Source organism: Equus przewalskii, chromosome 10, assembly GCF_037783145.1.
Source record: "Equus przewalskii isolate Varuska chromosome 10, EquPr2, whole genome shotgun sequence".
Taxonomy (NCBI): domain Eukaryota; kingdom Metazoa; phylum Chordata; class Mammalia; order Perissodactyla; family Equidae; genus Equus; species Equus przewalskii.
In genome coordinates this window covers 15,139,518-15,163,028 of record NC_091840.1, presented here as the reverse complement: position 1 = coordinate 15,163,028, position 23,511 = coordinate 15,139,518, and the positions used below count along the sequence as shown (strand labels likewise).

The following is a 23,511-nucleotide window of genomic DNA, read 5'->3' as shown; positions in this document are numbered from 1 at the left end:
TCTTGCTCAAAATTCTTCCCAGATCTTAAAGAAGTAGTTTATGAGACAAATTCCTCATTTCTTAAGATACAACCTCCCAGTTAGTTAACTCCTAGACTGCTGGGTAGCTCATAATGAGGTTGGGAGTAGGAAGCGGGGGTCTTTGCAAAGATTTGAACATGAACCTCTGCATTTCTTTTAAACATCCCCATCTGCCAAGTAGCAGCTTCCTAAATCCTCTACTTCCTACAGAATGAAAGTGTTGGAGTCTTTCACATGCAAGCTCTAACTTACCTCTCTCTATCACTTGTTACTGTCACCCTCTTCTCCTCCCATTCTGAGCTGCCTTAAACTGCTCCGTCACTCACATTTTTACTTTTGCTGATATTTCTACCTGGATGCTGCTGTAATCCCACTCACTCTTCACAGCCTATCCAGATGACCCCTCCCTGGTGAAGAGACCGCTAACCAGGCGGAATGAGGCGCCTCTCTTCTGTATTCCCACAGTCTCTGGTGGACCTCTCATCGCCTTGCTTTCTCATCAGTGATAACTCATCTGATTCCCTCATTGGGTCAAGGACCTTGAGTGTCCCCTGCTGCAGAGGGCCTGGTATGTAAAGGAGACTGGTATATGTTCTCGAAGTTGACATGAGCTGTCAGATGCTTCGCTCCTCCAAGCATACCCCCGGAATCCGCCTCACTTCCCAAGACTGCACCCTGGACTAGGAGGAAATGCGTACTTTGTTCATCTGGAGCTGAGTGCCCAAGATTCCCAATCCTATGGGGGGATTTCCAGGGTCTCCCTTCAGATGAGGGCTGAGATGTAATGATGGAAACAGTGGGAGAGAATATTCAAAATCACAGCTGGCCCAGAAAACCCGGCTAAGCCTGATGACCAAACCTCCAAGAGCCCAGGCTAATCAGAGGAGCCCAGGGACCCTGGGCTAACACAGAGGAGGCCAGCACAGGTGAGTAATTAGTGAGAATGCAGAACCTGGGTGAGTCTGGAAATGTTTCACTGTTCAATGGACTAGTTTAAAAAAATAATGTTTATGAAACGTGTACTTACAGAATATCTGTTTTCCACGAAATCTGCAAAACAAAGGATAACATGGAGGTGAGCAACGCACAGAGCACGGGTTAGGCTCCCCACCCCCAGCATCTCAGGGGCTGGCGGCGGGGGGAGTCGGGGGGACTGCAGGGGGCATGGGAGTGGGGGTGCAGGAGGAGACTCCAAAGCCGCAAGCTCGCTGGGTGCCCAGGTTTATGGCTCCTCTGCCCACAGACAGCTTCTCCTGGGCCCTGTAGCTCCATGTGACGAGCATATAAAGTCCCTGGCAGCTCATGTGACATTTTAAACAGTTAAAAAAAATACCAACACATGTTATTTTTGGAAATAACTGAAAACTACAGAAAAGTAGAAAATAGTAGATAAAAATTCTCTCTTCAAACCCTCTTGATGCTTTTGGCTTCATTTTCTACTATGAGAAGGCTTTTTTTTTGAGTTATAATTATACAGTATATGCCATTTTACAGCAGATTCTTTTCACGGAACATGATTTTCTAAACGTTTTCTGGTACCTTCTTAAACAGAATTGTTAGTAGCTGCATAATAATCATTAAAAAGATGTGCAATTGTTTACTTAACCACTTCCTTATTTTAAAAATTTAGGTTCTTTCCAAATTTTTGCTATTTTAAATAATGCTGCCAGTATCCTTTTTGGGAACAAAGCTATTTCCATATTTCATACTAGTTTTCCATCCCCAGGAGTGGGATCAACGGAGCAGAAGGTATAAACCTCGTCAATGCTCTTGGCATATATGGCCCAAGTGCTGTCTGAAGGGCGGGACCACCACATCTCCTTCCCCTGGGAATCCGCATCTCAACTGTCCAGAGGCCACACCGTCTTCTGGCCAGAGTGCATGCTGGGACTGACTGGCCCTGCCAGCCTGTAATGGTGAAATGACCCTGGCCAAATGTCAGGAAGATGTCAGTGAGGGTGAGATAGGCCAAGGAGAACAGGAGACATTGGTTGAAGGTGAGTGATCCCTGCCTGTGTTAGTTAGAGGTGGTTTTACTACAAGAAGCAAGAGAGGGGTGTGGCTTGCCCTTTTGGACTGGACCAGGCCCCCACTAATAGAGTTTCTGAATGGGTAGTGGCCCACACATTGGGGCTGATTCCCCTAACAGTTCACTATGATATAGTCGTGAAAACAGAGAAGGCTCAGGGACCTCTTGCTGCCTGGGGGAGGCCCCAGAGGAGATAGATGTGGGTACTGGGAGTGGTTGCCATTCTTAAAGATGGTGGAGGTAATGGTGGTGGTGGGAGGGCCATAACCTCTCCCCAGCGCCTCGGTCTTTCTAGGGAAGTGCTCCAAGGGGCCTCGGTTTCTATCCAGCTGCCCAAGCTCAAACCTGGTGCCTTCTGAATCTTGGGCAGTCTCAGGCCCCATCTGTCACAACGGGACTCAAAACTCTTCTGTTTCTTTCTTTAACTTAAAAATATCCTGTTTCCACAAGTCCACTTCCCCCTTGAACCCTGTCTTATCACAGCTCCATTGTATGTCCCCTCTAGAGGGAATAGGGCCAGAAGTTCCTAAGGGGCCCCCCTCAGTCCTGGCTGGGCCAGAGGCTGCGTCAAAGGCCAAATGGATGAATCAGCCCAACAACGAAGTCAGGCCATTGTGTAAACTTCCACACATTGAGTGAGGCTGTGGGCAGCACCCCACCCCCAACCCAAATCTGACCTGGGAGGACCCAAAGGACCCCATGCTTCCTGCTCCTCCAGAGCCCCAAGGGCTCTGGAATCAGACGTAAGAGGGAAAGAGCCCCAGGCTGTGTTTCCTAAAGCAACATGAATACGAAATACGAAAATTCACGTATGCTGATAATACTGATGGAACACCAGTTTATGCAAATTCATAGATTTGTTTCTTCTTGATAATGGAGCAACGACCACAAAAATAGAATCTGGTGGGTAGCATCCATTTTTTACATGGAATACTTTTTACCCTCTTCCATTCCGAAGCAGGAAACAGCGCCTTGGGGGCAGGGTTGGCAGTGCCCGCCAGCCTGGCTGGCTCTGGGCCTCTCAGGAAGGGTGGGGACCCTCAAGTGCTCTTCCCTCCCTCCCAGAGGGGACGTGGCAGAGCGGCCTTCTGCTCTTTGGTCCTGTCTCGATGACCAGCCACTCTTGGTATGTTGGATTTCTGCCCCCTTGAGAAGCATCCTGGAAGTCTGAATTCCAGGCAAAGAGAAAGCAGAAGATGGAGGCTGAGTGAGTAGATCCTTTTGTTTTTTGGGTCAGACAGGAAGGTGGGCCCGGTCTGACCCAAAAAACGTAGGCTGGTGTCTAGAGCAGGACTTGGCATCTCTTCCCAGGGCCATAAGTTGTCAGGAGGGATGTGCCTAGAACACCTCCCAAGGTGGGCAGAGGACACGTAAAGAGAAAAACCAGCTCGCTTGTTGGAGGAATTGTAGGAGGTGAATTCCTCTAAACCAGGGTTTCTTTTTTTTTTTTTTCGCTGAGGAAGATTAGCCCTAACATCTGTGCCAGTCTTCCTCTACTTTATATGTGGGTCGCTGCCACAATGTGGCTGATGAGTGGTGTGGGCTCGCGCCCGAGATCTGAACCTGTGAACTTGGGCCGCCAAAGTGGAACACATCGAACTTAACCACTATGCCACAGGGGAGGCCCCTAAACCAGGGTTTCTAGCCAATGGTACTATTGACATTCTGGACTGCATAATTCTTTGTTGCGGGAGTCGTCCTGCACATTGGAAGATGTTTAGCAGCATCCCTGGCCTCCATCTGTTAGATGCAGTAGCGTCCCTGCTCCCTCCCAAATTACGACAACCAAAAATGTCTCCAGACATTGCCAGGATGTCTCCTGCTTTGAGAACCACAGCTGTGGAAATCTCATCCTAGACCTGAGTTCTTTCATAGGGAAGAACTTGACTGTGTTGCCAAGTGTGATAAACCACGTTAGTCTTCTGTCTTAAAAACTGGTATTAATATATGTTAATAGGTTTTGCTTTAGATGGACTGCAAGCTGTTTTACAAAGTACTTTCAGAATAAGCTGGAGCACTGTAAAACTATCAAGCACTGAGGAAAGTTCATTGGAGTAAAGATACAAACTTTCCTGGCTAGCCAGAAATTGCAGTTCACACAAGGCTCAACCTGGTTGAGTGAAGTTGCTGGGCAAGCCACGGACAGCCCTGCAGCTACGCAGAGACTCCCTAGCCAGCCATGATGTCTCTCTTTTAGTTCTTCTCACTAGGAGAACAAGGCAGAGGAAACAAAAATCAAACCTTTCCTTGGATTAATTGGCACCAGTCAGAGAAAGAGGAAGTTGACCGTAGACAGAAGAGAGGTGGGAGGGCTTTGACCCCAGGTCACCCTGCAACCCAGAGCAGCAAAGCTACGAACAGCCTGGGAGGACACCACTGTCTAAACCAGGAGAACTCAGGTGGGTACCAGATTATCCTGCAGCAAGTCCAAAGCTAAAGGGGGTGGGAGTAAATTGGTTCTAGTTAAGTGTTAAGAGAAAAAGTTACCAAACTGTAATCTGGTCTACTTACTTTAAACGTTCCCTTCTTTGGACCACATACGTTACTGTTCAGTAAGAGACCAAAAAACAGACTAACTTTCCCATTTCTGATAAGCCATAACAAGAGCTACTATTGCTGACTGGGATTTGCAAATCCTAACCTTAGGCAATAATTGAAAAGAGAATGAGAGAAAAGAGAATAAGAACTTAAAAAACCTCAAGTGCGGGGCTGGCCCAGTGGCGTGGTGGTTGAGTTCACACGCTCTGCTTTGGCAGCCTGGGGTTTGTGGGTTTGGATCCTGGGTGTGGACCTACACACTGCTCATCAAGCCATGCTGTGGCGGTATCCCACATACAAAATAGAAGAAGATTGGCAACAGATGTTAGCTCAGGGATAATCCTCCTCAAACAAAAAGAGGAAGATTGTCCTTGAGCTAACATCTGTTGCCAATCTTCCTCCCCAAAAAAACCCCTCAAGTGCCAAGCTTGCAGATATGTTATGAGGAAATTATCAATTTCTCCATTCCCCTAAGGAGGCTGAAGCTTACTGAGAGGCAAAAACTCTTTCTCAGCCTGCTCTGGCTATGTCCCAGGGCATGCCTTTCCTTCTCCTTAGGCCTCTCTCAATTTGGTCTGTTTCTGATATAATTTTTCTAGTTCTGGGAACCCCTCTCCTTCCCTCCTTAACAGGCAGGGAAAATAAAGCAAGGGATCATCTAACAGCTGGAAAGGGGAAAAGCTCAAAGATCAAGAGGCTTCCTTGCCTTAGGCTAGGAGTTCATTGCTGGGACAAGAAGAAGTTAGTTTGGCTATATGTCAACAAAATAGTAGGCTCCAATGGCACAGCAGACTTGCATGACCCTGGCCATGACCCAGTGGGAGATGCTGAGTTGAAAGAGATGCTCCCTCTTTCTCATTTTATAGAACCCACCTGCCTACCACGGCCTTTGTCTACCCAAGGGCCACACACACACTGAGATGTTCACTCTGCAGCAATTCCACACAGGTCAGGGGCATCTTATTGAGAATTAATGAGAAAGCTAATGCGCAGGGGAGAAGTGAGAGGTGAGGCCCAATCATATAACTTGATGAGGGCAGAGCTGAGATCAAACCCCTACTTAGGATGTTTTCCCTTAGGTTCGCAGAACAAAAACCACCCAGGCCCGGCTCCAGCTGACATGAATGCAGCAGAAACCCAGTAAGTCAGCCCCTGAGATCCATGAGTTAACTCAGATTCGAAGGGAAAACTTGAGAGTCAAGAGCGGGTGCAGGGTCAGGATTATTGGCTCCAAGGGACCCAAGGAGTGACTCCCCACCATGTTCAGGGGCATTGGTCTGGAGTGACCAAGACATAGACAAATGACCATCATTTCCAGATGCCAGGACATTGAAACTCTTTGAATGTTATGATTGGAAGGCAACTTAAGATCATTCATTCAACCACCTCCTTTGACAGATAAGCTGAGCATAGTCAAATTCACAGAGACACAAAGCAGAATGGTCATTGCCAGGGGCTGTGGGGAGAATGAGGAGTTGTTGTTTAATGGGTGTGGAGCATCAGTCTGGAAAGATGAAAAAGTGCTGGAGATGATGATGGTGATGGTTGTACAACAATGTGAACAAACTTAGTGCCACTGAAATGTATACTTAAAAATGATTAAAACAGCAAGTGTTATTAAAGTTAAAAAAAAAAGTGTTATTAAAGTTTAAAAAAAATCCAGCTGAGCTTAGAGCTTAAAGCCAAAATTGCAAAGATCTATTGCCTCCCACGAGATCTTCGACTCTCCTCAGCTGGCAGCCCCCAACCCTCTCTGCAGGGCCCTGGTCCTACTTTGAGCTCTGCCCCGGGGCTGCCCCTTGGAGGCAGGCCTGCCCAATGCCTTTTTGCTTATCTAGAGGAGCAGTTTTCCTTTGTATCACTCAGGGGAAAAGGGGGTTTAAGAGCCAGAACTACGCCCTGTGAGCCATTTCCCAAAATAGCCAGCCCTGAAGTGCTGCAGGTTGGAAGATTGGGAGATGACCGGGAACTAAGAAATTCGCATAGGGAAGAATAGAAAATTAAGAAGGAAAAGGCTAGAAAGACTCTGCACTCAGCCTGCTCCCTGACCTTTCCACAGGCCCACTCCCCACCAGGGCCTTAATTTCATTGTGGGTGACTCCCTCTGCCAACACACACACACACACACACACACACACACACACTGTTTCTGGGTTATCCCCGCTGGCCAAGGCTGAGCAATCCCCACGATTGCTAGGGATTAAAAGAGAATCCACCCTTCAAATGAAAGACAGAGCAGAACCTAGAGTGGTGCAATCAGAAGGAATTTAGAGTATCTAGAAGATGGTTCTAAAAGTGTGGACGCTGGACCTGCAGCAGCAGAACGTGGGAATTTGGTAGAAAGGCAAATTCTCAGCCCCCCTCCAGACCTACTGAATCAGAAACTCAGGAGCTGGAACAACAAAAGACCCCGAATAGCCAAAGGATTCCTGAGAAAAAGGAACAAAGCTGCAGGTATCACACTCCCCCATTTCAAATTATACTACAAAGCCATAGTAACCAAAACAGCATGGTACTGGCACAAAAACAGACACACAGATCAATGGAACAAAATCGAGAGCCCAGAAGTAAACCCACACGTTTATGGACAGCTAATATTCGACAAGGGAGCCAAGAGCATATGATGGAGAAAGGAGAGTCTCTTCAATAAATGGTGTTGGGAAAACTGGACAGCCACATGCAAAAGAATGAAAGTAGACCATTCCCTTACACCATGCACAAAAATCAACTCAAAATGGATTAAAGACTTGAATGTAAGACCCGAAACCATGAGACTTCTAGAAGAAAACATAGGCAGTACGCTCTATGACATTGGTCTGAGAAGCATATTTTCAAGTCCCATGTCTGACCGGGCAAGGGAAACAAAAGAAAAAATGAACAAATGGGACTACATCAAACTAAAAAGTTTCTGCACAGCAAAGGAAACCATCAACAAAACGAAAAGACAACCTAACAATTGGGAGAAGATATTTGCAAACCATATATCCAATAAGGGGTTAATATCCAAAATATACAAAGAACTCATACAGCTCAACAACAAAAAAACCAACAATCCAATTAGAAAATGGGCAAAAAATCTGAACAGAGATGTCTCCAAAGAAGAAATACAGATGGCCAACAGGCATATGAAAAGATGCTCAACATCATTAGCTATCAGGGAAATGCAAATCAAAACTACAATGAGGTATCACCTCACTCCAGTCAGAATGGCTATAATTAACAAGACAGGAAACAACAAATGTTGGAGAGGGTGTGGAGAGAAGGGAACCCTTGTTCACTGCTGGTGGCAGTGCAAACTGGTGCAGCCACTATGGAAAGCCGTTTGGAGTATCCTCAGAAAATTAAGGATAGATCTACCATATGATACAGCTATGCCACTGCTGGGTATTTATCCAAAGAACTTGAAAACACAAAGGCATAAAGATACTTGCACCCCTATGTTCATTGCGGCATTATACACAATAGCCAAGACTTGGAAGCAACCTAGGTGCCCATCAAGGGACGAATGGATAAAGAAGATGTGGTATTTATACACGATGGACTACTACTCAGCCATAAGAAATGACGAAATCCGGCCATTTGTGACAACATGGATGGACCGTGAGGGTATTATGCTGAGTGAAATAAGTCAGAGGGAGAAAGTCAAATACCATATGATTTCACTCATAAGTAGAAGATAAAAACGACAAAAAAAAAAAAAAACATAGCATTGGAGATTGGACTGGTGGTTACCATTGGGGAAGGGGGGAGGGGGGAGGGCAAAAGGGGTGATTAGGGTCACATGTGAGGGGATGCACTATAATTAGTGTTCGGGTGGTGAACATGATGTAATGTATCCAGAATTCGAAATATGATGTACATCCAAAAAAAATAAAAATTAAAAAAAAAAAAAGAAACTCAGGAGCTAATGCCAAGCCACCTGTGTTTTAACAAACCTGGAGAACCTTTGATCTAGAGTCCAGCCCATCCCCCTCATTTCACAGAGGTGACTGAGGTCCAGGATCATGACTCGCCCAGGGCCACCTGGGCCGTACCAGGCGGTTACTCTTAGCTTCTAAAGTAGACAGAGTTGAATCCTCTAATTAAATTGATGATAATGTGGAAACCAAACAAAGAAAGCTGGAAGGTGCAGAGGCACACAGTCAATCGGTTTGGCAACACAGACAGGGAAATGTGAAGGCTCGTGAAGAGTGTGGTTCTGCTGCCAGGCTCCCTGCGTTCAAATCCCGGCTCCGCCACCGCCGGCCTTGGGACCAGGACAAGTTATTTAACCTCTGGGCCCATTTCCCCATCTGTAGAGCAGGAATAATAACAGGGCATCCAGCAACCCTGTAATGATTTTGAGGATTAAGTGAGCATCCGAGCAGCACCTGAGAGTAAGAGGAAAAGAAAGAAAGAAAAGGGAAGAGAAATTGACCAAAGCCTGCAGCCTCTTCCCCTTGAGCAGCAGCTGAGCTGGAGACGCTCAGAAACAGCAACTCCCTTGGCTTCCAGGATGGGCGCCTCCAAGGCGAGGGGGGCCCTGGCTTTTGCAGCAGCATTGTGGTTTTGGCTACAAGACCCACAGCGCACTCTACCCTCAACCCCTGCACAGGAGCCAGCTGCCAGGTTAGAGACCAGATTACAGAGGGACCCAAGCCCCAGCTGACCCCGATGGCCCAGATGGTGCAGCAGGAGCTCCCCGGCCTGGGAGTGGGAGATGGTTCTAGTCTCGCCTTGCGCCAGGCACTGGACTCCAGGGCTCAAGTTTTCTTGTGTTTTTCAGCTAAAATGGATTGAATGCTCACTATGCGGTAGGGGTGATACACTGACCAAGAGATTAGGGTAATTAGCACCATCTCCCCTGACGCTGTCTCATCTCCTGTTCTCGTTTAATCCCATCTCCATTTAACAGTAGAAGAAATTGAGTCTCAGAGGGGTTAGGCATCTTGGTCAAAGTCACACAGCTGATACGTGGCAGCACTAGGACAGGGGCTCGGATGTCTCCCAGCAAAACAGGGTCCTTCACTGCCTGGAATCACTATTGGGTTAGGTTCTAGGTGCCTATGGTCCATTCCAGTCAGGTTCCAACAGCTCAGGACTGAGGAGTGGGGCATCTGGAACCAGGCTGGGGATGCTGAGAGAACCCACTTAAACAGCTTCCCTAAGTCAGAATACGCCACCCCCAAATATACCACTTTGGCATAGAGATTATTTTGAGCTGGAGGCAAATGAGAACCAGCGCATGCAGTAAGAAGCCTTTTGGGAGCTTCCCCTAACTGACTAAAAGCAGAAACTTCTGAGAAATGGGGACTGCCCTAAATCCCCTCTCCCAGGGAAGCTTTATGGCCACGAAGATGCTGGGAAGCCGGTGCCGAGATGGGCCTGCACAAACAAACCTCACTCTGTTAGTGCCCCCACATATTTACTTTCCCACTGCTTGCCATCCTCGAAACTCCTTTTCCTTTGTCACTTCTCTACGAGCTTATTGTTCTTGGTTAACATGCTAAATGAGCCCCAACTTCTAACCATTCCACTGAGTTACTCATCACTCAGTTTTTCTGTTCTTTAGTCTGTCCTTTGTTAATCTAATTTTCAGGGCCCCTAACACCACCCTTTGGAATCCACACTGGGTGTGGCCTTCACCAGCTGTATCGGGCCTCAGATGACCACAGACCCCAAGGCCTCTTGTGGCCTGTGGGGATCCCTGTGGCCTCCATGCTCCACCAGTTTCCCTTCCCCCAAACCAAAGGCAGTCCAGCTCAGTGATCAGGAGCATGGAGTGAGGATCCAGGGTGGGCCAGATTTTGGGAACTTGCTTGCTGTGTGACCTTGGGCAAGTGTTTTAATCTCTCTATGCCTCGGTATCCTCATCTGTAAAATGGGAGTTATTGTGAGGATTGAAAGATACAATGTAACATAGATCACTTAGCACACACAGTCAGCACTCAATAAATGTGAGTATTTGCATAACCAAAGCAATGAAAGTGAGTAATTTTAGGGAAAACAGAACGGGCATTTTTGTACGATTACCTAAGAGGACCAACCTGGAACCCTACTTGACCTTTAGCTTTCTGTTACATTGAAAGAAGAGAGAAAGCCTATTTCTGAATTTGCGTTTTGCTAGCTCTGAACATATTGAGAACGCAAAAGGAGACACTGAAGCCAAAAATTCCTCAGGAAATGGTTTTCAAAAATCGTTCAGTCAGGAGCCAGCCCTGTGGCCGAGTGGTTAAGTTCACGCACTTCACTTGGGTGGCCCAGGGATTCGCAGGTTCAGATCCTGGGCGTGGACCTAGCACTGCTCATCAGGCCTGATACTGATGATGCTGAGGCAGCGTCCCACAGACCACAACCAGAAGGACCTACAACTAGAATGTACAACTATCTACTGGGGGGCTTTGGGGAGAAGAGGGGGAAAAAAACAAGATTATCAAGGCAATAGATGTTAGCTCAGGTGCCAATCTTTAAGAAAAAAACCCCCAAAACCCCCGTCTCTTTAAAAAGGAAAAATCATTCAGTCAGTGCCAAGTTCCACAGGGGCTGGGTTTCTGCTGTATGCATGAAAATACCATTTTTAAAAAAGAGGTTAACTAAGGGGTGATTCCTGTATTTCAGATTAAAAGTAGGCTCTTCAGGTAAGACAGTGCTTCTCAAACATTGGCAGCATCAGAAATATCTGGGAGCTTCGTAGAGCTCAGATTCTGGAGATGCTGATTCTGCGGGTCTGGGTTGGGCCTGAGGCTGTCACGGCTGCTGGTGTGTGGACCACACTCGGTGTAGCCGAGCTTTACTGAAGTCTCCCAGCCCTTTGAATGATTCTCTTTCAAAGAATCCACTGAAAAAGAGGTCTGTTGTAGAAAGCAAGATATCCACATAGTGACTGTTTCCCCCCAGAATGTTTGTGCCTTTTGGGTTGCGACTTATTTTCCGAATTCAAAAGTAGTCTTTATGGATTTCATTTCAACAGAATGGAATAGAACAATCACGCAAAAAATGAGATTGTCAGGAGCTTCCCCAGTTCCCCATCTGCTTGGGCACCATGCTCAGTCGTGGGGGAAGCTTGGCACGAGGAAGCAGTGGAGATGGGAACTGAAGTGGGGTCTAGGCAGAAATCAAAGGAGATGGGAGCAGCTCTGCACCCCCTCCCCAAAGTCCGTGTACTCTCAGAAAGGCTGAAGCTGCTGACGTTTCCAGAGCAAAGCACTGCCTGTCTAAGCCCTTCGGGAGCCCTGGGGCCCCAGGGCCCAGGTGCGGTGAGGCTCACCGGCTAGTACCTGAAAATAGGCAGAGCCACTCAGCTTCTCTCAGGGTCAGGAGACAGTGCCCCTAACCCTGCCAGGCATCCTGTGAACAGACAGCGGTGCCAGGACACACTCCTGTCCAACTCACCCATCCGTTGTGTATTGCAAACATCTGAGGTTCCGTTTGCCTGGCTTGTCGCAGGCACTCAGTGTGTTTGGTGACTAAATAAACAGTGCATGTAACCTGTGGCTACTTTTTAAGGGTGTTGGGAGACAGACAACAGCTCTAGTGTAAGAGGTGTCACCCCTTTTGGCCTCCTTTGCCCCTTCTTTTCCATGCCCACTCCAAGGCCCCATAGATGATTCTAGGGGAACTGTCTCCCCAGGCTGGGGGAGTTAGGGGGCCCTCACTCACCAGGATCAGCTTTCCGGATTTCACTGTACACCGTCTCCGTGCCCTTTGTTCCCAGACCTGCAAAAGGGACCAGGCCCAGGTCAATAGCTGTCTCTGGGCACCAGGTCAGCCCACTGCTGAAGCAGAACAATGTCAGAGGCTCTCTGCGTAAGGCTGCACCCCACACCCCCACGACCCCCGACTGGTGCCCGTCTCCATAAGTGCCTAGAGACCTTGCCACCATGAAGCCCGGGCCAATTCCCGGCTTTAAAAGATCTAACCAGCGTCACTCTCAGCCTGGAAGTACAAGGTCAACAGGCTACTGTGGGAACCCTGGACCTAAGGGGCTGCAGGTGGAGGAGTCCCCAGCACAGGCCTGCAGCCTGCAGCTCAGTGGCCCCATCCCTCTTTCCCTGCCACTGTGTCCCTGTGTCCAGCTGCTCTCCTAGGATGCTGCGCTATGCTTCCCAATCACCTGAGTCCTGGGTGAGAGCCTGGCATCAGCTGGGACTGAGAACCACTTGCAGATCTAGACAGCTGAGCCAGTTGATTTCAAATGCCGTACCTGGGGCCACTTCAGATCCTGATTGCAATGGTCTGGGGTGGACCCTGGCGTTGGTGTTTTTTAAGAGCTTCCCAGGGGATTCTAATACGCAGACAGAGTTGAGATCCTCTGGTCTGGACCCTTTCTGAACAGCAGACAAGATGACCGATCCAGAGTGTGGATTACACGCAGGGGAGACTCGAGTGTTTTAGAGGCAAAGAGCGCCCATATGGCCATCTTTTTATTTTAAACTGATGTATACGCACAGGTTGTGTATACACACACATACACACACTCACAGTACACACACACAGTATGCACACACAGACACACATACCCACACACCCTCAGGAAACAGGATGGAGCTCGCCACTTCCCCGGCTCCTCTCACCTGCAAAAAGGACCAGGAAGCCTCATTGCAGAAAGGCGCCTGATCCTTGCGGCCAGCATTCTCCTTTGAAAGATCAGAAAACGGAACCCCAGACTGAGTAAGACACTTCCTGGCACCACGGTCAGTGCCATGTGCACGTTTCTTTCCCCAGCGGCAGATGGCCAGGGCATGTTCACGGGCTCTAACTGTAGCGAGATTCCCTCCACTCACCACGTTCCAGGGACGTCCCTCTTTCTCACCCCCTAACCTTGCACACACTCCTCTCACTGCCTGCACCACACTTGTTCTTTGCCCCATCCCCCTTGTCCTCCAAGCCCCAGGACAATTTTGCTCCTGCGCTAGGTGTACACACCCTCACACACCTACACTCTGCCTCACACACTCACCCCTTTCCTGTGCCCTGGGAGGTTACATGGACCCCCTGTACTCCCATAGCACGTTAGGGACACTTGCCCATGACAAACTGACATTATTTGTCCCCACGACTGTCTCCCCTGGTGGACCCTGAGCTTCTCCAGGGCAGCCCCCGAGGTCTTGCACATCTCCCAATCCCAGGACGTGCACAGCTACCTGGAGGCACCTGTAAAGGTTTGATGTGACAGCGAAGGCACCAGTCAGTGTCCCTGTAGGTGTCTCTATCTCAGACCCCCTGACCTTCAGGAAGGTGTTGCATAATCAGCCCGATCCCTGAGACTTTATGTCTTAGAATTAAAATCACGGTCATTCATTACAATAAATAATGGTGGTTCCTGTGTCAGGACCTGAAAGCCAGAAGAAAGAGTGGTGGCTCAGATCCCAACAGCTGAACTTGGGGCATTTGGGGTGCCAGGGCCTTGCAGAAGGCATTGTAGTGATTCCCCAGGGCACTGAACAGGAGCTGGTACTCAAGAGAGTGGCTGAGGTACCAGGCACCCCCCTGCCGGGACACTTGCCTGTCTCTAACAGAACAGCAAAGATGCTCACACCGTTCTCCACCCTCCCTCCAGGGCACCAGATTTGGGGGTGTAGAGGGAAGCTCCAGCAATCCCTGTATCTGCTGAGAGATCTACCTCATCCCCAAGGGGCTCTGCACAACACCAGGCCTGGGCAATTCACTCATTCATCATGGTCCCAACACCATCTGTGTGCCGGGCACCATGGAAGAAGAAAAGGTGAACCAGACCTGGTCCCAGCTCTCGGGAGCTCCAGGCTGTGGGGCACAGGGTGTACAGACAACATTATGATAAACGTTATAGGGCACTGCATATCAGGCGTGCTGGAGTCCCTGCCCGCTCATCCTCTGACCCAGCCCCACACAGGAAGGAATGGAGTGTCGGGGCTGGGTAACCAAGCCTGGGGGCCTGGACACCCTTGTGAACTCCACTGCCCCAAGGCACATAAGGGGTGGCTGGTGGACCTCTCTGTTCACCTTGGGGATGCTCTAACACCCTCTGGACCTGAGAAGCCCCTCTTGACTCCCTTTCATCTCATAGCTCTGCACATCAGCTAGGGCAGCAGGGTGGTTTCTACTTCTTGGTTGAGCTGCTAGATTTGTAGCTGCCCCAGTGGTTTCTCCTGTTGCCCTCCTGGTTCTGCTGAGCTCAGTGATGGGGGGTAGCGGCGGGGGTGGGGGGGTCGCAACTCATGACTATCTTCCCCTCCTCTCGCTTCTCCGTGGCAGCAGCTGCCTGCTAATGACTAACCCAGGCCAACAGGCTGTTTGTCTCTGCTGTCAGGGATGTTTCCTGATGGGGCTTTATTTTGGCTTCTGTTTTTCCTCTGTTAACAGAGAAAGAGATGGCTTCAACGTCACGGGGTTTTCCCAGCAATTACCCTCAGAGCAAACCGGGGTTTAACGAGTTCCTTCCCACCCCTCCTCCACCCCCAAGCAACCACTTGGTCAGCAGCCAGCCAGGGTTAGAGCTGGACATGGGCCCCATCCCCTTCTCCATCAGAAATGTAGAGGAAGGGGGCCCTGAGGACAGGGAACTGGGCTGGACAAGACCAGGTCAAGTTTACTCACCACTGGTCTTGAACCCACAAGGCTTTTCCTCACCTGGTAATGTCCCACTCCCCACCCATGAGAGAGCAAAGGGACAGCATCATAGGCCAGGCCAGGCCTGCCCCACTGTCCCTTAGCTGCCAGGGAGGTTGGGTCCAGAAAACTCAACTTGAATCCTCTAGAAACTCTCCATTTCTATGCAAGTGACACTTACTCTAGCTCTACCAAGGCCCCGAAGCCCACAGAGCACCTTTGCGCAAATTGGGGAAAGGTGACCTACTGGGTGGTTGCAACCCTGCACCCGTGCAACTTGGCAAGGAAAGCACCTCTGCTTCACAGGGGCCTAGGGGCCCTTCTTTTCCCTTCAACCCCTCCCCATCTTCGAGCTAGAAAAAGAAAATCAGATGCTACCAACAAGGGACAATTCCCAAAGGAGGAGAAAACAGACCCTTTTCCAAGGACAAAACCCTGCTTCCTTCATCCTGCTTCAGTTTCCTTCAATCCCAAGCCTTCTAGCCATCATGCACAGCCCTCACAATTCCACCTCGCCCTGGCCCAGCTGGCAGCAGGGGAAGGGCAGGGTCCGGCCCTCTGCGGAGAGTATCAGAACCTCAAGGCCAGAGCCCAGGGCAATCACTGTCTGCTTGAGCGCTCAGTCGGGTGTGGACGACAGTGGGGTTTTTCCACACACATTCAAAGTCTTTGGGCAGCTCTGCCCTCTTGTTATGGTTCTTGTTTCCTTCCAGGCTTGAAGCCCCTTAAGAGAAAGTAAGCTGTTGCCCACAAGACTGAGCCCACAATGTACAGTGATGGAGAGGTTCAGACTGGACCAGGTAAGGCTGACAGGGAGCTCCTTACAGCCCCACTGGCCACATCCCACTCAGATTCAGTTCTGAGCACCAGACCCTGTGCTGTCTCCTCATGGGCATCTCAAATTTAACCCAGCTGGACCAGATCTCCCCTGAGCCTGTTCTTCCCAATCTCAGACATCAAGACCATCCATGCAGTCGTTCGGTCCAGAAACATGGGGTAATTCTGTCTTCCCCATCCTGGCCAGGAAATTTTTCACTCAGTGCTGTGATGTCTCCAGAATATGTCTAGAATCCACCCATTGCCAGTACTTTGGCAACACCCTCCCTCCCTCTTGCCTGGTGAGAACATATTCATCTCTCTGCTTCCATACTTGTCCCCCTGTCAATGCATCCTCCACACCAGCCACAAGGATCCTTTTTAAAGAAGGAAGTTGGAACCTGTTACTTCCCTGCTTGAAGGCTTCCAAAGGCCCCTAATCCACTGAGGCTAGAAGGCAAAGAGAACCTGAGAGGCCCTACAAGCCCCGGCCCTGGCCCCATCCCCCCCTGCTTCTGCCTCCTCTCCCTCTCTCTGCAAACACACGAGTCTCCTTCCAGATCCTTAAACGAGCCAAGCTCTGGGTACCAATTCCTGGGTCCTCCCAACCCTCCCTCCTCTTAGTGAGGCCACCTTCTTTGTGCTCTTCAGACACAAAGCTTAAATGCCACCTCTTGAATAGGCCTCCTAGGATCACCCAAGCCAGAGAAGTTGTCACTTTTCATGCTTTCTCATTGCATCCATTCTTCTTCTTCCAAGCACTTATTATAACCTGATATTATCTGTTTACGCTTTGGTTCCTTGTTTTCCTGGCTCCTTCATAGGCTATACCTCCATGAGGAGGACCACATCTATACCTTTCCTGCCTGCACGGGGCTGGTCCATCCTGGGCCCTTAATTTGTTAACTCAATAAGCAAATCACTTTACAATGAAACAAAAAGGAAGAGAACTTTAGGCCTGCCATGGCCCCCACCCCTCCCAGGTCCAGTCTAGACTTGGGAGCAGGATGTCCTGTGTAGTCACGCGGATTAGGCAGTACCAATTCTAGGGGCCATTCTGACTGCACACTATGGGAATGGTGTCCCCATTGTGCAGCACACTTCCTGGGGACTCTGCCTGAAGGTTCTGTACACATACCTGCTAACATGGTACCCAGAACCTAAGTGAGGGAAGAAGGAAGGAACCCCAAACTTCTCCCAGAACATAGAGAAGAGGTGACAAGAGGGCGTCATTGCCATATGGCTCTGGTTAAAGCTACACAGGCATGGTCTGGAAAACTGCCCCAGGCCTGTCTGGCTGAGTGCACCCAGCGTAACCTTAGCCTCAGCAGGAAGGCGGAAGCACAGCAATAGCCCCAAGGAGCTTCCCAGCAGGGCAGGAAGGCTCTGGGTGGCCACTTCCTTTGAGAGTGCAGTGGCCTCTGGAAGAGCTAAGGTGGAGGAGGGTTAGGAAGATAGGCGTGGTTTTTTGTGGTGCCAAAAGCAACTGAGATTGATGTTCTAGCATTTGCTGTGGACCAGCCCACTCTGAGTCAGTCTCCCTAGCACAGAACCAGAGCTAGGGACCTCTAGGTCAGCCTGCCAGAAAGAACCACATAAAAACAAAACCTGAAGCATAAAACCATTGCCACTGTTTACAGAGAAAGAGATTCTTTGCTTTCAAAAGCCTTTATCCAAGTGTCCTTTAAATAGCCAAGCGCTTGCTACTTTTAAGCATGCATTTCATTTACACAAGCTTAGTCTGCAAGCAACTTTTTAAGATGATGCTGGGTTTGGGCAAGAGGGTTACCTCTAGAAGAAAGCCCCAACACCCAGGAGTGAGGCTGCCCTCAACACTCAACAAACATTTCTTAGCACTTAGTAATTGCTTAATAAAATATATCCATTATTAGCAGTATGATAAATAATAACTAATGAAATTTTACACCTCAAAGCCTGGGCGCTCCCACCTCAGGCATGTCCAGCAGGTCCGTCTGCTGACTACTACCCTTCTTGTCCCTGGGTCACAACACACCCCACCCCAGCGTCTACACTCAAGTAGAGAGCAGAGCCAAGCATGAGGAAGCACTCGAGTGATGGTGTTTACCTTGATGAGGTTCAGGTGAGGTCACTTCCACTTCCGTGTACTCCACGTCCGAGGTCAGAGGCTCTGCTCAAAAGAACCACAGCGCCCTGTGGTTAGATAGAATCTCCTTGCGAGGCCTCAGACCACCTTGGAAACTTCCATTCAAGTGATTACAGGATCCTGTATTTTGAGGGGGAAGCTGGACACAGGCTTAACTCCGTTCTAAGTGGGCAAGAAAGCTCGGGCTGGGGAGGGTAGTGATGAGGCCTGTACTTGCCAGGTTGTGGAGTGACTCTGCTGCCCAGGTTCCTGTTGTTTCCCCAGTGGGAGGACTTGTAAAAGCTCGATAGGTACAGAAAACAGCCAGTATCAGCCCCAGCAGTGAACTCTAGGAGCCTTCTCCACAGCCACAGGCACGGAAAGCTACGTCCAAGATAGAAGGAATCTCTGGAAATGGGGAACAGGGTCCCTGGCCTAAACATGCTCTGAGAGTGTGAGGCGTATGTGGAGAAAAACAAGCGAATGAGAGCTGTCGGGGTGCTACAGTGAAATCTAGTAAATTAACTTGTCTTCAACTCAAAGTAACATTATCGTTTTCTTTCTGAAGCCTCAAAGAATCAGGGTTTCTCACCAGCAACTAAAACAGTGATTTTGCAGTCAAGGACACAGCGGTATTTACAGAACCCTTTTTCTTTTTTGGAGTTTTAGTCCCACGATCTCAGATCCGAGGGGAAGGGAATTTTGAAAAATGATTTAGCTCAATCCTGATGAGCTTTAGGCAGAAGCGAGCAATTTATTGTTAATTGTCTTAAAAAATTAGCAGCAATGCTGTTTTATTTTTTACAGTATAGTTTTCATTTTTATTAAATACTTAGTAGATACAACATAATATTTGTAAGTTATGTATAAAACATAACAATTCAATAAATAACAGTGTACCCGTTACGGTTTTTAAGAAAAAGAACGTTTTCATTATCTTTGAAGGCCTCTGTGTACTTCTTCCATCCCAGCCCCTCAATACTTTTTTCCCAGCTTTATTGAGATGTAATTGACAATACACATTGTGTAAATTTAAGGTGTACAACCTGATGACCTGCCGCCCTGCTATTTTAAAAAGCACCTCTGCCTCTACTGTCCAAGAGAAGGGAGGGCCTCCTGCCTCATTCAGCAGCCCATTCTGAATCAGAAGCTCCCTTTTAGGTGCTGCCCAGTTCCTTCCTACTGGAGTTTCGGTTACTTTCCCATTAGAGACACTGGATAGCGTCTTTGGAGAAAGCAAGCAGCCATCTCCATTTTACACGGCCGTCAGTGACAGGGTCTTTGAGAGAGGTGGGGAAATATCCACAGGTCTTAACAGTTTTAGTTCTTTTCCTAGGGGACTTTTTTTAATATAAGGGTTCCTAATTTTACAAAACTTAATTAGATAATTACCTTTATTTTCATTGATTGGTTTCATCGCATGGTTTCCAACATCTTCACTATAACCTAGTTGAAAAATAACGCAAGATGAAAGGCCATGGAAATTGTAGTTTTCTATATAACTTTTAAAAAATTCAGTGACACTAATAAGGGAAGTTAGTCAAGCCTAATTTCTTCAGTGAAGTTGGCAACCAGCAGTGTATCTGGGTTCTGGATTCCCTCTTGGTCCCATGCATTCCTGTCTGACCCACTGTGTGGTCTCTTTCTAACGCCAGTGGGACGTCCACCATCCCATGGGAGGGACACTTCTACGTACGAATTCTTCAAGATTCAGAACTGTTCAATATGAACAAGTTCATTAGAAGTTAAGCTTAATTCTGGAAGGGGTGGGCCAGGAACCAGAAACATGAAGAATATTAGTAGACATTAATCTTCTCCAGCTGGAGAATTGGATCCATGAGAACATGGTTTAAAGAAATTGCAGTACCTCCGGGCTGCCACCTCAGTGGGCAAAAATTTTTAAATCTTTTTTATCAATCTGTTCTTTATTAAAAAGAATTCTTACAAATGTTATAAATACTATTCCTGAAGAACGTGCAGCGGGACGTCCTGGTGGCGTAGTGGTTAAGTTCTCACACTCCACTTTGGCAGCCCAGGATCTGCAGGTTCGGATCCTGGGCATGGACCTACACACCACTCATCAAGCCAGGCTGCGGAGGCATCCCACATAGAAGAACTAGAAGGATATACAACTATGTACTGGGGCTTTGCGGAGAAAAAAAAATGGAAAATTGGCAACAGATGTTAGTTCAGGGCCAATCTTCCTCTCCATCATGTATTTGAACTGATTACTATTGTGGTTACTAAAATATATTTATAAACTAAAATAATCCATGGAGAGATAACATAAGAATTGGAACATTTCTTGCACTTTGGAAATTTGGGAAAACTCTATTTTAAGGTAAGTCTATATCAGCATTTAATTTAAAGTATCTCTGCTTTTGTGTATAAATCATACAAATAACCAACTGAACACACCTTATACCATGAAAAAATATTTTCTCTATAGTACTGGATTACTTTTTGCTAAATATTCACCAAATTTTTCTGAATGTAGTTTCTTAAATGATACATTTGCTCTTTTCTCTTTATTGGCATATTAGTTTGCTACTATGAATGTTTTATTTCACTTTTTAAAAGTTTATGATTCAGTATAATAAGAATTGCTCAATTCTTAAAACATGTTTCTCAAGTATGCCCTGTAAAAGGCATATGCTAAAATTTTCTTATTTTGTGGAGCACTGATACAGAATTAGAAAAGAGCATGGATATTCTATTCCCAAACTTGCTGATAAAGAAAGAAAACTGCCCCAAATCTGGTCTGGGACAGGACTTTTTGTGTGATGTAACTAGAGCCCCCTCTGGGAAGCTGCTAGCATCCTGCTAAAAGCCTTAAACAATTTTCTGAGACATATTGGGATTAGGAGCTCCTGGGACTGGCTGCCCATCCTACCGAGCTGACTCTCAGGCTTGTATATGCCTCATAACAGAATATTCCTCATAAAGGAATAAAGATATTCCTCTCCTACACCTCCTTGAAAAACAAAATGCCTCTTCTAACAGAGAAATATTTAGATTGGTTTCCCGTTGTGGCGAGTTTGAAGTGGAACTATCTTGTGCTTGTAATAAATAATTCCATCTGAGAAGATGTTTTATCCATGCCTTAATCTGGTCTCTGGTCTCTGTCTTACAAATGGAGAATGATTCCAGTTGGGCAATGTTCAAAGTCTTTGAAGATAACCCAGGACGGGTATCCACAACATTATGATTACTCCCCACCTTTCATTCTTTGGGATATTTAGAAGGTGGCGACATTAGAGGAAAATGTTCTGCCTTTCCTCTTTAGTTTTTGTTTTGCTTATCAGCTCACCATCCAGCAACTGATTACATTAAGTGCACCTGCTAGAAGATGGTTTCCCTTCCAACTTTAACCCCATCACCTACAGATTCTGCTTCTAGGAGGGGGTAAGGGGAAAGTTTAGCAAGTTGGGAAAAACTCTTAGCAACTTCAGGAAACCATGACTGTACCATAATGTCTGTTGGCTTCAGTATTGGGATCTGACAACATCTTCTCGTTGTTGGAGTTCAGAAGTGGTGCTCCCAGCCTTGAAATGAAATTTGAAAAGGAAAAAAATATATCAATTTTTTGGCTTTAACTCCAAACCAACAAAATAATCAAGGAAAGATCATGAGAAAATCAGGAAGAGTTTTCTGAAGTTGGGAAAACTTTACTCTCTCATTTGGAAGACTAACATTTTTTTTCAGCTCTAAGATTATTTGATAAAAACTTTCTGCTGTTAAAATAAGTGCTAGGTCCAAAGGGCACACGAATACCAGGAGCCCTTTATCAGATGGATCTCAACCCCTTGAATTCCTCATCCTGTGCTACAGTTTCTTCCAGCAACAGAGCTATCATTTCCATACTTTTGGATTTTGGATTTCTAGAACAGTAAAAATGGTACAACGATTTTTTTAGACCAACTCTATTTTGCCAAGTAAGTAAAATTTTAAAATTCCATCTACTACCATTAAAATTTCACATGGAAAAGGGGATTTCACAAGGAACTGTGTAGGAAGGACAGGATCTTGGAATAAAGCTATTCCATCCCATGAAAGGACACTTGGCAATCTTCCACTGAGACAAATACATAAACACACACACACACATAACCGTACACTACCCACACCCAAGGCCCTTATTTTTCTGAGCTTTCCAAGAACCATTGAAAACTTTCTAATGACCAGAATGTCCCTACACATAAGTCTATCCATGCCCAGAGAGCAGCCACCTCTCTTTCAGGTACACACACTGACCTGGGCATCGCCACTGGATTCTGCTTGGCTTTAAAAGAGAAAGAGAAAAACCAAAGTCAGTATAAAGTACCCATGTCCATACCAGATAAGAATACTCACTTCAACCATATTTGACTTTCTTGACGATTCAATACCCATAAAAAAAAGAAAAGAGGGGCCAGCCCAGTGGTGCAGCTGTTAAGTTCACGCACTCCACCTCAGCAACCTGGGGTTCGCTGGTTCAGATCCCAGGTGTGGACCTGTCCACCCCTTATCAAACCACTCTGTGGCAGGCATCCCACATATAAAGTAGAGGAAGATGGGCACAGATGTCAGCTTAGGGCCCATCTTCCTCAGCAAAAAGAGGAGGATTAGCAGCAGATGTTAGCTCAGGGCTAATCTTCCTCAAAAAAGAAAAGAAAAGAAAGCCAAATATATTTCCACTTAAAAAAAAAAAGAAAAGGGGCCAGCTCCGTGGTGCATCGGTTAAGTTTGCATGTTCCACTTTGGTGGCTTAGGGTTTGCTGGTTTGGATCCTGGGTGCGGACCTGCACACTGCTCGTCAAGCCATGATGTGGCGGGCGCCCCACATATAAAATAGAGGAAGATGGGCATGGATGTTAGCTCAGGGCCAGTCTTCCTCAGCAAAAAATGGAGGATTGGCGGCAGATGTTAGCTCAGGGCTAATCTTCCTCAAAAAAAAAAAAAAAAAAAAAACAGAAAAGAAAGGAAAGAGAAAGAAAATTAAGAACAAACAAACAAAGTAGGTCTTCTCTTGGTGTTACGCTGAGAGATTTTGCATCATTTCCCCCAGAAATATGACATTTTGACTGTTTCAGCCAGGAGCGATTTTCTTAGTGGAATGTGATAGAGATGAAGACAATAGTACAGGAACTAGATTAGCCACATAAACAAGCAACTATTTCTTTGATTCAGGACCATTCCAAAAAGTAAGGCTAAATCAGTCCTTGTACTTTCAATTCCTCGCTGGCCTGAGACAAAGGCCAGGGTCAGCCTTAGGAAGGGGTTCGTTCTGGAGCCTGTCTTACCAGAGGGGTTGTAGCTTTCTTGCTCCAGAAAAAGCCCAGGGCCCCTCTTCATCCCATCTGCCCCCACCTGTGCCCGGCAGCCCCAGGGGCTCCCACAGAGCCCACCCTATCCCACAAAAATGTTTGCGGAATATACTGATGCTGTGCCCTTTTCC

The 23,511-nt window shown here is 47.3% G+C and overlaps 1 protein-coding gene across 13 annotated transcripts in view; it reads right to left on the bottom strand.

Annotated features, from left to right (window-relative positions):
* PECAM1 (platelet and endothelial cell adhesion molecule 1) overlaps window positions 1-23,511 on the bottom strand; it is a 77,114-nt gene that overhangs the window by 4,744 nt on the left and 48,859 nt on the right. For 9 of the 13 annotated variants that reach the window (XM_070561592.1, XM_070561594.1, XM_070561595.1 and 6 more), the window contains 6 exons: window positions 22,329-22,356; window positions 21,543-21,619; window positions 19,467-19,520; window positions 18,057-18,119; window positions 12,227-12,283; window positions 1,049-1,071 (listed from right to left, as the gene is read on the bottom strand). In XM_070561592.1, coding sequence (XP_070417693.1) covers window positions 1,049-1,071; window positions 12,227-12,283; window positions 18,057-18,119; window positions 19,467-19,520; window positions 21,543-21,619; window positions 22,329-22,356 — 302 coding nt within the window. The remainder of the gene's footprint in view (window positions 1-1,048; window positions 1,072-12,226; window positions 12,284-18,056; window positions 18,120-19,466; window positions 19,521-21,542; window positions 21,620-22,328; window positions 22,357-23,511) is intronic. The other 4 variants (XM_070561600.1, XM_070561599.1, XM_070561601.1 and 1 more) reach the window with 2 other exon arrangements.